The sequence below is a fragment of the Mycetomoellerius zeteki genome, unplaced genomic scaffold (assembly GCF_001594055.1).
Source record: "Mycetomoellerius zeteki isolate Tzet28-1 unplaced genomic scaffold, Tzet1.0 scaffold186, whole genome shotgun sequence".
Taxonomy (NCBI): Eukaryota; Metazoa; Arthropoda; class Insecta; order Hymenoptera; family Formicidae; genus Mycetomoellerius; species Mycetomoellerius zeteki.
Genome location: NW_017256818.1, coordinates 24,385 through 40,937, shown reverse-complemented (window position 1 = coordinate 40,937; position 16,553 = coordinate 24,385). Strand labels below are relative to the sequence as shown.

Sequence of the window (16,553 nt, the reverse complement as noted above, 5' to 3'; positions counted from 1 at the left end):
CAGCCAATCTTTTTTTCAGTGTACTCAAGCTTCAGTTTAGCATTGTATTTTCAAGATCGGCGAGCAGTTTGTCTGTATTGGAAATTGGGATTCACGCAAAAATATTAAGTACCAAGTACTTTGACTGAATATGGCCTTCTTTACTCATTATGTATGAAAAAAGAAAAGGTATAAGCGGTATCGTGCAGATTTTTCTCGCATCCGGCTGCAACGGTGCGCTAACCGTTTCGGCGCGGCGGTCCAATTCGTTAATAAGAGTCCGTTAAAAATATCTCCGGAGACGTTTCGACGGAGCTCGCGGCTTGCGAGCGTCACCCGAAGATACGTCGCCGCGAAAATGCATTCTTGGCGCGCCGCGATAAGAATAGAGCGATGGGCGGCGAGAGGGGAAGTAAGGACGATTCGTAATGTGATAACGAATATACAGGAGATACACAAAGAATCACGTGTACGTAATTGAGTCGCTCATTGTGGATCGTCATAACAGATAATACAGTTACATCATCTCGCACTTTTTCTAATATATATTTTATTATTCAGTTATTTATGAAAATACTTAATCCGTGAACGATCGATACAAAAAGTCCTTGACGATATAAAAAGTTTTGAAATATCAGAATAGACTACACTGTTAAAAATAAAATGTTAATTTTAATTTAAAGACGTACAGTGGACAAAAAAATGTTAATTTCAACATTTTTATATGTCTAAGAAAGTTCACTGTACGTCTTTAACTTAAAATTAACATTTTATTTTTAACAGGATACGCTTGTCAATATTTGACATTGTCGATTGTTCGTATTTTTTCTACTTTTCATGTAAATTATATAAAAATATAAAGAAGTAGAATGAAATAAAAAAGTATTAAGGTATATAAAAATGGTACAACGTTTATAATAAGTATTTTTGAACTATTCATGAAACGAATAGCATCAATATATCGTTTGTGGCGTATTCATGAGTTGGTCATTATCAGAAATAGCTGCTCTAACACGTACGTTAGTCTGTTATTTGCGGCTGCAGTATGTTACACTTTCTACATTTAATAAAATGAGATATATAATTTTAAAAGACTCGAAGAGCTATGAGTTCCGATAATCTAAACCCGATAATCTAAAGATGTTACGCTCCACGAAACTATCACTTAGATATTTCATTATTCCGAGATTCGAAAATAGAAACTTATACACGGACAGCAATAGATTTGACCGATTAAATTCAACCTCAACGATTTTACGAGACCGAGATTGAAGTCTGTTTTAAACACTGCTCTATAATTCGCATCGGATTTTAAGATATTTTTTAGAATTCTGTTATAATTCTATTTGTGTGTACATATTTGTACATGTTTTAAGTATTCAAATATGTAGAGCAGACTGCGTAATCTGTGTGTATAGTTGGTTGACAAAAATTAGAGAGATAGGCGCGAAGACGACCAATCTCTGTCTCTTTCTATTCAACGGTGTAACGATATGAGGAGAGAGAGAGAGAGAGAGAGAGATCGGTCGTCTTCACGCTCCCTCTCTCTCACTTTTATTGACCACATTAGATATACTATTTAGATATGGATGGCGCGATTTATGGCTCTATGTCTTTGGTATTAACATTTTATGTTGTACTTACGATTTTTCAAATGTTTCTTGTATTAAACGGTACATAAAAAAATAGACATAGATATTCTATCTGGAGTTCTAATTAAATAAATTACAGATCACCCAAAGCGAAGCTCTAAAGTGGGCGTAATATTGATAAAAATCTTATAAACATCCCTCATAGAAATTTAATACTAGTATTAGCCAATTAATCACTTATTTTAAATATTAAAAGTATTGTTAACAGTACTTTTAATATTAAAAATAAATAATTAATTAGCGCCAGTAATTAAATAAATTACAGATCACCTAAAGCAAAGCCCTAAAGTGGGCGTAATATTGATAAAAATCTTATAAACATCCCTCATAGAAATTTAATACTAGTATTAGCCAATTAATCACTTATTTTAAATATTAAAAGTATTGTTAACAGTACTTTTGATATGAAAAATAAATGATTACTTAGCCGGTAATTAAATTTTTGTAAGAGATATCTTTATACCGATCCTTTATGACACGTGCGAAGTTAGCCCACTTTCGGTATCAGCGGTGGCCACGTGATTTTCTCGACGATCACGTGAACGTGCTAGCTAATACTGGGTGTGCGGCACGATGTATCAAATAAATTTGCGCGTTCATTATCATCGGTGGATACTCAGGTGTCAGGTAATGATTTTAAGTGCCCGAATTAAGTACTTCGCGTTATCTCGAAGTGATGTGCCCGACGTTGTTAGTATTGTCATAAATGTAAACGAGTATTACTTAACGGGCAATCGTAAATCATTTCGCAGTCTGCTTAAACTCGGAATTAAAATCGAGCGAAGTTGGAAGTACCAACTTAGTTCCTTTGTTTTTTCGAAAAATTGCTATATGAATTTTGGTTCATTATTCCGTTATTATCTATTAAATGTGTGACTATTTGAGATCATTTCATTCCACAGTATATAATTATATATTTTATGTTCGTTTAAATAATTGTTATTAAAGTCAGCTAATAAGTAAAGATAAAAAATTATTTAAATATTGAATATTTAAATAATTTAAATGTAAAAGTAAAGAATTAAAAATACTTTTTTAAAAGTCGGTTTTTTTTTAAATTGAAATATATATTTTGAAAGATATTTTTAAATATATAAAGATAAATATATAAGAATTAAATATATATATAGATAAAAATCTCAATGTCTTAAAGAAATTGTTAGATTTAACGTCCGCAAAGAGTCTAATCGAATGGCGAGAGAGAAGTTTTTTGCAGATCACACAAACGGCGCGATGCTAGCGCGTTAAACGCCTTCAAGGCCTTTGCAATGTAGACTCAATCACCACCAATCTGTAGGGTCTTAGCAATTTGTTTCTTCGAACAATCTCAAGCAGCATCTGCGAATCGCAAAGTATCGCAGATGCCGAATAAGAACGCCTGATTCAGTTACTTTCGCTTACGTCATTGATATTTGGAGGAAATCTCAAGTATCGATGCGTTGAATATTTTTACCAAAAATATCAGTGTATACGTTTAAATTTGTTACCGAATTTTACCACACCGATACTCACACGGATAATTTTATTTGTTGGGTCTTTCTGTTAATAATATAAATATTTTGAAAATAATGCAAATATGGATATCTATTGATATCAGAGTTGATGTGAACGTTCTTTCTTGAAAGGAATTCAATGATCTGCAATAACAAAAGACTGTGCTGTTAACCATAATAATGGTTTATTACAGAGCTGGGATTTAGTTGCACATTTCGGCCGATTTTCAGCTTGGTTCCTGCCCCTCATTTCACCCGCGCGCAGCTTAAATGCCGATCGACATTTATTCTGGTTTATTATAAAAATATAGGACTACATATTATATCACAATAGATATTATAAATTATTTTTTAAAAGAAAATGACTATTGTGTATAATTATAGCATTTAGAATAAATATATGAAGCATTCCACATCAAACCGGGCACCTTTGAAATATCGTCATTTTTAATTTTATTTTTAATTTGCTGACGTATTCAACAGATAAAAATATAAGACATGTGTTTCGTGAAAAAAATTTGAGATTTTTTTGTGAAGTTATTCACTCTTGTAAGTTGCAGAAATTCATAAAAAATATCGCTCATGCGAGCATTCAAATTATATCAACTATTAATCGTACAAAAAATGCAAGAGACTAATTTTAAAGATCTTAAATTGTTCTATGGATGAATTATTTTTAATTTATTATTTTTATATAAATAAATCATTTTCCATTCGTTTACAATTTTTATTAACATTTTTCATCAACTCACCAATTAAAAAATTTTGTAAAAATATCATCATATTTCCACTTCAATTATGAAGTAACCCTGACAATTATACAAAAAATGGAACTCGAACGGAATGTATAATTAAAAAATTCTGTTGTGTAACAGTTCTGTATACGTATTGCATTTTTTTGTACGATTAATAGTTTCGATGATATATTAATTTGAATGTTCGCATGTGTGAGTGATGTTTTTTTTATGAATTTCTCCAACTTACAAGCGTGAAAAACGTCACAAAAGAAAAATCTAAAATTTTTTTCGCGAAACAAGTGTCTCATATTTTTATCTGTAGAATATGTCAGAAAATTAAAAAAAAATTAAAAATGATAAGAATCTTATTTTAGACCGTACATGTGAAAACACAATCAATACGAACTAGAAATTAAATGCCTATAACGGTCAAAGCTGGATCTTTAATGCTTAAATAATTCAATGTGAATTATATAAATATATAAAAATGACGATGTTTCCAAGGTGCCCGGTTTGACGTAGAATGTCTCACATGCAAGATAAATGTCTGTAAAAAGTGCTTTAGTTTCAAAAATTATCAATAAGATAATAATAAAAAATTGTCATTATCAATAAGATTAATGATTTCTTGAAACTAATAGGTATTCTTTATTCACCGAATTCAAAAATAATAGTTTATTCAATCTTTTCCCAATCGATTGCTTGATTGGACCGTTGTAATTGCCGTTTGTTAACAATCTTTTTGCTGAGACTGAGATAGCCATTGGTATTTCATTACCACTTTGTACAATGACGGATATTGTATCTCCAAGCTCTTCTATTTTTCTGAAGGATTGTCTTTCAAATAAGCTAATGGATTACCAGGTACGAAGACAGCTCGTCCTTCGAAGTTGTGGCTCGTCCTTCATCTTCTTCCCTGGTATGTATATCAAAATGTCGCGATGGAACTAAAGATCGTACTTGGTTCCTTGCTGTTCAGATTCGCTGGATGAGTTAGACTATTTATCATGTCGCGCAACAAGTACTTGGCATCAGCCAGAGCCTGCGCGTTCTGAAAGTAAAGGATCTTAAAGCGGGTATCCAAGTATCGTGGCGATAGAAATCGGATTGATGAATTCTATGTGATCGAACCACGTCTTCAATTTTGCTAGGATATTTTCTTTCAGTTTCACAATTCCATCGTCTGTACGCCCTCATAATGCACCACACGAGCGTATTATCTTCGACATTGCAATATAATTCTCGGTCAAGCATTCTTGAGCAACAAATTTTAGTGGCTTTAGCAGATCCAATATCTTCTTTAACGTGACGAACTCAGAACGTCTGCAGTCGTATGTTTTGCAAATAGAATTTTGTTGATCACGTTCCATAATTCGACCAATCGTTTTATCATGTAGAATGTACTGTCCCACTTCATTTTAACATTCAAAAAATGAGTTTCTTTATTTCATCTTCAAATGTACCTGAGTCTATTTGACATTGATATAACTCGTTTGTTGGGTACTGCTTGTCATAAATTTTATGAATAATCTAACTTCATTAACGAGATTATTAAAGCCTTTGCAGTTCTTCATAATTCTCTTGTCATCAAATTGATAGTATGAGCAAAACAAATTATGTGTCTGTTCTGAACAAATGTCGAGGCGTCGGCATTAACCACTAGTCTCATTATTAGTCACACTGCTACTACTTTATCAATATTAATGTATCATTTTCTCAGATTGATTACAGGATTGTACAAGCAATATATAATTTACAATGTATTCAAATAACAGGATTGTTACAGACTTGGAAAACTGGGAAAACCGGGAAATCAGGGAAATTGAAATTGGTCATGGAAAATCGGGAAAACTCAGGGGAGAATGTAAAAAAAGTCTTGAAATTTACTCACAATTTCCTTAAACTGCTCCTATTCCACAAATAATTGTTATAATTTTTTAAATATATCTGATGTTTATAATCAAATACGTCCAAAACTCGCGCACTTTACACGATTTTAATAAAATAATTAAAATTTATATTTTATTCATTATTTTTATTTGATCGCCCTCTTTCATCAGAACTTCTTTTTCCAATACTAATTTATTTTTTGTTGGCTTGAATTTGCACCCAAAATTTTATTACGCTACTCTTTTTGCATTGTTTTTAATAATATAGGCCAGCTTTCCTACAATCCTTGACTCTAAATGTTAAAATTTACATATTTTATATTGGCCATGGAAAATTTTCCATTTTCATCTGAAAAACCTGAAAAAGTCAGGGAATTTTAAAATTCATTTTCTGTGGCGACCCTTTATAATTCGATAACTTTATTATTTTCTGATTTTATCTTCCTGACTCTACTCGCTATGAAATGCACCCAAGGGACTCCCTAGAAATTTTTTGCTAACACTACTTCGGATACCAAATGTCTATGGTAATAGTCATATAAGTTTCATTCAGCTTTTGCTTAAACATTTGGGTCAATGTATCATATTTCTCATCAAATCATTTCTTGATCACATCTTTAGTGTATAAGAAATTTTATAAAGAGCAGTTTCATATCAGATTCTAATCATGTTTAACGGTATTAAATGGTCGATGATCAGTATAGATAAAATAGAGATGGCATCTAATAGGTATTTTGGCTTGATAGTTATCTAAGACAATTTATATAAAATTTACAAGAAATTAAACATTTTTTAATTTTTTTTATCATTGATATATGTATACTGATTACATTTTTAGTCCCGCTTTTTTTATAGTTAGCTAATTATCATTTTGTAAAAACACAATCTCATCACACAGAACTAGATATCTTCTTAAAAGTTGCAACTGTAAGTAATGTACTCATTTGTACAGAAAGTTGTTTTTCCTATAACCAGAATAAAATAAAATTCAAACGTATTCACAAAAATATAAAACTGATTGATAAAGTACATGTATCAACTCCAGTTTCATAACTTGTTCTAGCTCCAGCGTGTGAAGGCGCAGTGTTATCAGCGTTATTTCTCTTCAGCCAATAACAGCAAGTAAAAGAGGATTTTATAAAATCCATTTATAAATATATATAGCATAAAGAGAAAATGCATTATTATTATTATTATTTTATATGTGATCAATGGACCTTTTCTTCCTCTTCATAGACATTTCGATTCCTTGTACTGAGAGAAAAAAAGTGTTAGCAATTAGAAATTTGAAGACAAATAGCGTCTCAATTATGTGTTATAAAGTTCTATTAACAAAAACAATAAATAAATTATATGAATATGAATCAAGAAAATATAGTAATATTAACCAACTACAAATGATTAATATTACTATAATATATTTTCTTAGTTCTCATTCAATTTATTTATTGTTCTTATTAAAATTTTATAATGCATAGTTGCACAAATTTTCATATTTACAGAACCAAAAACTAGTCTCGAGATGCATCTCTCATTTACTTTTGTCTTCAAAGTTCGAACCCAATGCTGTGCCTTTTTTTGTCTGCTGAAAGGTTTTCTTCTTAAGAGAAATTGATTTCCGCTGCGTCCCTCTGGTAACAATACCACGTACTACTTGTGACTGAGTGACTTTAGTGAAAAGATTTTGAATGTATTTTTTAAAGTTATTTCAACAATAATTAATTACTATGACATAGTGTGCTTTATTTTAAAAAAGTGTCTAAACTAGGAAAATATAATTCTTATATCTTATTTTTATGAGGTCTAAGTAATTATTTAATGTAGTTGAGGTGCTATTGTATTTTATTATCTATTAATAATATACAAATATTTTTGCCATAATTATATTTTTACAATGTTAAATGCTAGATTAGTAGATGTTACTCTATAAAACTAGTTATAAATACTATTTATTATTATAGATACTATAATTGCTAGTATTTCCAAATTTATAGTTACCACAACTATCTCGTTTTTTCTCAGTGTGGAATTGTTGTCCTTTCTGTCCATGGTGTTCTCCTATCCATGTCGTAAATCCAAGTACTTCACGTTTGTTGTGTTGCCACAGGACTTTGTACATTTTCCACATAAATTACATTCTACTATATTCACATTTATTTCCTTGAAATAATGCCACACCTTGCTCTTATGCATTTTTAAAACAATTGATATGATAATAAATCAAGATCAGAGTTACTGGCAACCTAAGAAAAAAATAAGTATTTAGTTTGCATCTATTTTAATAATATTTGAATATTTCGTATTTTAATCTGATAATGAACTTCCGGTTTGAACCCATATATGGCCGCCACAGCGACGATGTTCAGATTCTTGTTATATGGACTCTATTATAAGCCAGAGAGAATCAAGGGAAAATGGAGTGAATGCATCGGAAATCTGCTATCTTTATAGGTAACAAACGATATTTAACCTCTTTAAACTTCAAATTCTGATTACATTTAAATCGTGCTTCGATATACAACTATCAGCACTGAACATCTATAGTTCACGTTACGTATATTACAGATTTTTAATACTGGCAATGTATATCAGAAATATCACAACACATTAAGATTACGGTAAAGAGAATTAGAGGGCCCAATAAATGAGAATGGATGGAAATAAATTGAAAACTGCATTCAGATTTTCAGAAATACTCATTCGTGAACGTTAAAATGAATCTTTTTCGATCTCAATGCATTTTTATTCATTTATAAGGATTGCATGAAGCATATTTTATGCCTTTTAATCTAAAAAGAAATTTAAGCTTTGATCTTCGAAGTTAAAATGTCGAAGCAAATCACCAGTCCTATCGTGTGCGAGCTGAACTTCACCAATTTACATGGTATTTTTTTATTCAAAAGCCGATTGCGTAAGATTGTTTGAGATTAAGGCTGATCGATGCTCGAAATAACCATTTTATGGGCTAATGAACAGACTTGGTTTATAATCAGTGGTGCTCAGCTGAGCGAGCAGCTGAGCGAATCGGCGAATAATTTGAGGAATGTACGACGACGCACGTGTTCACGAAACGTGATAGCTTTGAACGCAGCAGTGATGCTCAAATAAATATTTTTGCTCGAAGATAATCAAGGATCTTTGAGTAACACTCAAAGATTCTTAAACCACTCAAAGATTCTCTGCAGAAGACTCCCAGAATTCTGGAGTAGATAATAGCATTCTTAAAATTCCTTGTATTATATATACATTCTCAAATTTTCAAATGTCTGAAATTTTTCAGGACTCTTCAATGAACTTCAACAATTTTAACGTTTCCCAATTCTTTCTTCGGAAATCTTCAAGAGTTTTCCAAATTAAATCTATATTTTGAAAAATTCCTAATAAGATTTTATAGCATTAAATATCTCTGCAGGATTCATCAAAGCGGTATTATTTGATTATTTTCAAGATTTTTAAGTTTCAAGAGATCCTCTGTAGTGCTATGGAAGGTACTTAGAATTTTTGGTCTCTAAATATTCTAAATATATGCGGCGGATGGTAAAGGTGCTGGATTTCTGTTCACGTTTGTATCCCGTGCGTTATCAACCATTCTGAGAACCACCAATGATAGCAGGCCGTCCGCCTAAAGATAAAGTCCCAAGTCCAGTCCAAAAAAATGCGTCTCTATTTAGTATTCATTTTACTCTCATGGTCGCCGCGAAATAAAACCCCCGCTCTCCTTTTCCCCTCCCTCTTTCGAACAGCGTGTTTTCTTCGTTTAATCGAATGGTTCACAGATGCGTGGTTTCGACATATGTATTATATAACAGTTTCGCAACCTTACGCAGTGAAGTGGAGATGTTGTAATAATTAAATGAAACAGGTAAAATATCATTTCCTCCAAATTCAGTCCATCACATTGAAACGTTCTCTATTGTATCAAATCACAGCAAAATTTTGAAGTGTATGCAAGATTTATGACATTCGAAGACTTGCAAAGAATACAATTAATTAATTAGAATTGTATTCAGTAAATTAAATGTAATTAATTAAGTATATTTATAATTTTCTTCAAATTGAATCAATTATATATTGAATATATATTGAAATCTTAGCATATCAAATTGTTGAAGTATCTGCAGGACTTTCTACATTTCGCTAAGAGTTACGTTTAATAATGTATTAATGCACAATAAATTAAATTATATGTAATATATATATATAATAATTAATTAAATTACGATAATATATATATATGTCTGTTTCTATTAATGTAATTTAATTTTAATCTCGGTTCAACAAACTCTTTATTTTTTTCTAGTTCTGAAGAATTAGAAAAAGATGAAAAGTAAGTTGAACCATGATTAAAGTTAACTTACATTGGTAAAAACGGGCCATAATTGTTAATTAAATTTTATTACTTGAGGCTGTGTTAATTAATTTGAAATAATTAATTTGAAATAATTTGGCATCAGATATTGTTTTAATTAAGTATTATAATATTTCATCCGAATGAAAAACTTAACGAGTTCAGGTTATTTTCTTACATGCGGTAAAATGTACAAACGAAAATAACATATGTGAATAAATAAACTCACAATGAAAACAATTTGCATAATAAATATCTACCAATCAGATCGTATCGATCGATCGATGTAGCCAGCGGCGCGTGATCGCGTACTTGTATGTGTATGCGTGCATGACGAACGACTCGTAGTGCAAACACCGAATAACAATTAAGCCGTAAAAGCGCGACGATAAATAAGCAAGACGGGTCATCGTCCAGTGGTAGACGAGATTCACGTTCAACGAGCCGTGCTAGAACCGCCATCGTTCATGCACATGCGGACGCCATGACGCCGACGTTACTCCGATAACATCAAGACAAAACTATTTCAACATCGTTCGAACATTGATATTTGTTAGATCCAATTTCTAAGAATTAACACGATTGTTATTACGTCATGACGTTATTAACGTGGTATTCTCAATAACTCATTAAAGCTTAATCTTCAGTTTGTTTTTTGATACGTTCGAGATAGTGAGAGGATAATATTATTCGATGTATTGTTATATATGTGGTATCGTAAAAATACGTATCTTTGAATTAGGGGAAAGTTGCCGAATGCGTACCACTTAATCTATTTTTTATTATATTTTCCATTTGGCACTGTTTTGTATACAAATGAACATTAGAAATTGTAGCTTGAGGTTTTGGACGCTTATTATTACGTGTTTAACTTTCCACCAATAACAAATTAATTTGTTATAAATCTTTTTGTAACATGCTGCAAAAGGCAACCGGTCGCCTAAATACCTATAGGTATTTTTTACCGTATTTCCTTTGAAAGTATTGAATTTATGAATGAAAACAGTTAAAAATATAAAATTAATGAAAGAAATCATTAACTAATACCTAATAATTAATTAATACCTAATTTTAATAATTCATTGAAGAAAATCAAATATTTTATAATTATTAAATAACAATAATAAAAAAAACAAATGACACCAAAAAGAATTTGCTTATATTTTTGCACTTAATACTTATATTGATATCAATTATTAGTTTTATTATTGTCAGTTATCAGCCTTATCTTTTGATGGTACGATTTAGGAAACTTGATGACTTTGTAAAAATATCGATTTAATCTTTACAATATTTACAAATATGTATATACAGTGAATGTAAAATACTCTAGAATAAATCTTCTTTTATAAAAATACAAAAATTTATAATAAAATTGGATAAGCGCATTGTTATCAGCTACATAAGTTGATTAAAAATTAATATCAGATGTACCTGATTTTTTAAAACGTCCTAACATCCATTAAACAAGATGTAGGCTATTATATTTTTGCCTATATTACTCATTTCTCATATATTTTATATTATCGTTACTAAATATTGTCTATATTAACTAATAATATAAAATATTGATGAGACACGCGATTTAAGCGACCAGTACGCATTCGGCAACTCTCCCCTAAGAGTACTAAACTTCATGTAAAGCTAGAAACACAATAGACACAGACAACAAGGAATAACGAGTCGTCCAGTCAGAGCTCTGGGATATAATATCGAACTTATACACCCCAGAGCCTATTGCCTGTGCCCATTGTGTTTCCAGCTTAAGTCGTTCGATGCATGACGTGTACCTAATAATCAACATCTGGGGAAACACGCTCGGCCGCGATCGATTTTTCGCAAAAACTCATCACAGGTTTTCCATGTGACCCATCAACGTCGTCGAAGCGACCGGTAATCGTCTAGCGTGACTAATGGGAGTAGCAAGCTTACAGACGTTTACCGCGCTATCAGCGAGCATACAGAAGTCCCTCCTTCGTCGGTACACGTACACGTGCATAAACACGCGCGTGTGTATGCGTGAGCGCATAATTGAACGGTAGGCGCGTGTAAAGAGCGAGAGGAAGAGGTGGCGGTGGAGGAGGAGAAGAGCAAGCAACAAACATGTCGTTGAGCGCGATTGTCTTGCGCACATTGGACTTTATTGCATTCGTTGCTTTTCCGCGCGAGAGCGACGGAATGACGATCGGAGGAACGATCGGCAGGGAGATGGGAGAGGGATAAACTCGAATTATTCATACTTTAGGAGAGATTACGAGGCAGTTGAATGAAACGTTTATATCCGTAAGGTTCAGCTTACAAGGAAATTTGAATAGTACATGCATATTTGCATACATAGTGCATTTAAATATGGCTTGGCATTCGTGATGGTTCAGGTAGGAGAGAATTTACTCGTTTGATATGCGTACGCGAATGTGCGTATATATATGTGTAATATCTATATATAAATCTATATATATAATATTGAACTGGCACAAAAGTTCGTAGCGATATTTCACTTTTATCGTATCTATACGTTTTAAAAAAATTTTGGCAATTATTCGTTTGATAGAGCAAAGTTTCAGCTTTAATGAATTCAGTAACAAAAAGTTTTAGGAACCTTTTTTAAAAACGATTTTCTGCAGGGAAAACTTCAAAGCTTTCACGTTAAAAAGTCAGAAATTTTCGCAAGTTTTTTTTAGGGCCCACAAAATGAGGAGAAAATTTCCCATTTTGTCCAGCTCGTAGTTTTCTACTATATAAAAATTACCAAACTCGCAGCAACTTTAAAAGACATAGTATTCCTTCGAAAGTAGAGGTTTTAAGCTTTAAAATCTTTTTTTTTTTTTTAATTTAAATTTTATTTTCTTCGAAATTATAGTTGCTTAAATTTTGAAGTTTGTAGTGTTACAAACATTTGTTTCGATCTAATATATAGAATTTAGTTTTTTAGTGGAGATTGAGGTAAATGTAGTCTTAAATTGCATTTACAATTTATCTAATCTGTATTAACTATATTAACTAAGTTATACATTGCAGTCACATTAGTAGTTTGTTTGAGTAATCCTGAGGTTTTAATAACGTTAGTGGTTTAATCTAAATTTATGCCAGTAAATTCAATGCAGGTTTGCTCTTTTCGAAAAATGTTTTCAACTGGTGTGCGCTGGTGCTGTGAATTGGAGTGAAACAAATATGGTTAATTTCATTCTAACTTATTGTACCAGTGTACACCAGTTTAGAACATTTCTTCGAAAGAGAGCTCATACGATGATATATGACTGATATGAAACTAAAACTAGGCAACAACAAGCAGAACATAGATATAAATATCCGAAATAAATATAGAAAAGAAGACTTAGACAAAAGCTATTACTTTTTTCTTTAAATATTCTTTTTCATTTTTTTTTTATATTTGTTACGTCAATTACTTCATATTATTTCTCATCTCTGAAAGAAAAAGCAGACGGTAAAACTAGAATTAAAAATAATGGAGTCTAGACACACGTTGCAGAATTTGAATCTCTCGAAGGAAAAAAAGAGGAATGCGATTTTTTCCCCATAGACGTATTAATGAAGTTATTTAACATCTATTTACTTCATTAATACGTCTATGGGCAAAAAGTCGCATTCTTAACAACTGCTATAAATAATTCTCAGGCGTCGCACTTCTGCGTTTTTTAAATCGGTGTCTCGAGTTTCCGTGACGACCGAGATAACAATAACGATAAATAATAATAAGCATACCTACACGCTTGGCGTGTGGCGCGCCAGTGTCCATGCGAGTCTTCGCGCTGCGCAGATTGTGGATATTCGCGCCGCGGTGTTTCGTGACGAGGGAATTTTGATCGCAACAGAGTCCGATCATTATGTAAAAATAAAAAAGCCGAAGAAAAACTACTATTTAAATGACGTCATTAGAACGGTACATAAACAAACCGCAAAGACGCACGGATTTATGAATAAAACGCCAAAGCTGGATCGGCAAATGTAGATATGTGAACGTAGATTATTGTGTGGAGGGGGAATCCTCTTCCCCTCTCCGACTGATTTTTGTGTCTAATGGCGATCCCGCGGAAGTCAAAATTGTCCACCATACGCGATTTTTCTCTCGTTATGTAATATCTCGGAGACGTCGATTTACTGGAATCATTATTTTATTGTGTAACCATCTCGCTAAATTATACATACAGAGTGCGCGTTTTATTTTGGATACAGCGACTATCTCATTTTTTTTTGCATTGAACAAAAGATTTCAACTTGTTCGGAGGTGGACAGAATGGTTGCGATACTTATTTTTCCAATGGGTTCTGGAACTCAGTCGTAGATCGATCGAACGTAAATGGCTATGCTGAAAAAAATTTCTGGTTGAAAATGAACGAATCAGAATTTTCTGGTTAAATTTATTAGAATTCTAGTTGAGATAACAGGAATTCTGGTTGATGCAATATTTCTGGTAAAAAATTTACTAGAATTTTCATTTTTACCGGAATAATTATACCAATCAAAATTCTGATTATCTCAACTAGAATTCTAGTAGATTTAACCAGAAAATTCTGATTCGTCCATTTTCCACCAGAATTACTATTTAATCCAATCAGACCATTTTTCTCAGTGCCCCGAAAAAAAAATGCAACCGTACCGTCCACCATTATACGCTCACTTTCGAAAGCGCAATGTTATTCAAGGGGGGAAAAAAAAGGAACTTCTTCAGAGTCCGACGTTTACAGAGAATATCCTTTCTCTTTATATAGAGCTTCCGATGCTATCTCGAGCAACGCGGTATTTTTTTTTGCGCCTTGTACATTAATATTGTGGCGATCCCACGAGTAGAGGGAAAAGTAGGGAGGTAGCGATGAAATCTACTGAAACTGCGGAATTATGGTTTCATGTAATAAATAACAATTACGATAGATTATCCAACAGATTGATAACCGCACGCTATCGCGACGCATCTCGCATTAAGTCGGTACACGGTCGTAAATGAGCCGCGCATTGTAAACTTATAATCGACCTTTGACGTCATACGATCGACGCCACTACGATCATGACGTGTTGACACGTTCCGGAACAGTCTAGAACGAGTGAGCGTGCGCGCGTGCATTAATCGATCACGCTCGTCTCGATTATCTAATCGTCGTGCGCCGCGACGGAACGAAATTCTCTCACGAGCCCGCGAAGATTCGCGTGAAAATTGGCGGTTTATATATAGCCGAACTCGCGCGCGAGTCGCGTGAAATAGACACCTTCTAATCGGAATCTAAATACGAGGTTTGTATGCAGGGCTTCTAGTTTTAGCAAAATCACGCGAGAGAGGACGTATCTCTTCCTCTCTTTCTGTTTCAGCTTTTTCTTCGCTCTCGCTTATATTTTCTATTTATATTAGTTTATTATTGTCATTTCTTTTTCTTAATTTTTGTATACAGCAGAAATGTTTCTACAATGGTATTTTTCTTTATTTCATGTTTCACGACTTTGTAGCGTTCCTGCGTTTAAAAGGAAGTTATATGTCAGGTCCCAAAACAAATAATAATTCATTCATTCGTTTGTTTTATCTCCTTTTTATCTATTTTTATTTTTCTTTTAATTTTTTGTTTTTTCTTTTATTGTACTTATATAGTATTACTTCAGCTTAGTTGTTCATGTAAATATATGTAATAAATATACATAATGTTGTATGCTTAATTTTGGCGTTTTAGAGCACAGAGAAAAGGTTTCTCTAAATTAAACAATGCATTGGACGATTCAATTCAATTTAAGAATGTGATTGTCTGCATTAAAACTAAATTTTTGATTAAACAAAATGTGTATCATTTAAAATTAAATTTGTTTCAATATGATAATGAAATGTAAATAGAACTCTCGAGTCCAAACAAATCTTTTTCTCTATGAGGATGCAATCCTGAAGCTCATAACAAATAAACGGCAATATCTATCTATCTGTTTCTCAGGAATTGTTAAAACAGCGGATCAATCAAAAGTGTCTTTTGATTCTGATTAGAGAGTTTCTATAGCTCAAAGGAACAAAAATGCGCCGCATTCGTGTCGAATCGACATTCAACGCATGAAGAAAACTCCATCCGAGTTGTGCAATTTGAATTTCGACACGTGGATTCCACGAAAGAGCATTTTGTGCTCCCCTCGGATTTCTCCCGATTCGGTGATTATAAATTCACGTTTATTTTATGTAACCTTTCTTACGTAATAACTATTTACTACGCTGAAATTATAGCGCGGGAATCGTGCACGTGGTAACGTTCTCTGTTTATTACGTTTTGAATATTGTAACTAATAATTACGGAAAAATTTCTGGAGCCAATCGTTATCGTTGTTGGGGCCGTTTGTGTGTGGACGTCGACGTATCTTATTAAAATTGGACCTTATCGTTCGTCCTTCCCGCAAGGATCGCCGCGGGGGAAGAAGGTATCGATGCTCGATTGAATGCGAGCATTGCGAGCGGTCACTCGCCAATAGGCCGG

At 32.6% G+C, this 16,553-nt stretch overlaps 1 protein-coding gene across 3 annotated transcripts in view; it reads left to right on the top strand.

The window, feature by feature from the left end:
* NFAT (nuclear factor of activated T cells 3) overlaps window positions 1-16,553 on the top strand; it is a 42,102-nt gene that overhangs the window by 1,266 nt on the left and 24,283 nt on the right. Inside the window, exon 2 of one of the 3 annotated variants that reach the window (XM_018446643.1) lies at window positions 6,814-6,868. The exons of 1 other annotated variant lie outside the window; for it this stretch is intronic. In XM_018446643.1, the coding sequence (XP_018302145.1) occupies window positions 6,814-6,868 (55 nt within the window). Of the gene's footprint in view, window positions 1-6,813; window positions 6,869-8,089; window positions 8,202-16,553 lie in introns of those variants that run through there. One more of the 3 variants, XM_018446645.1, reaches the window with a different exon arrangement.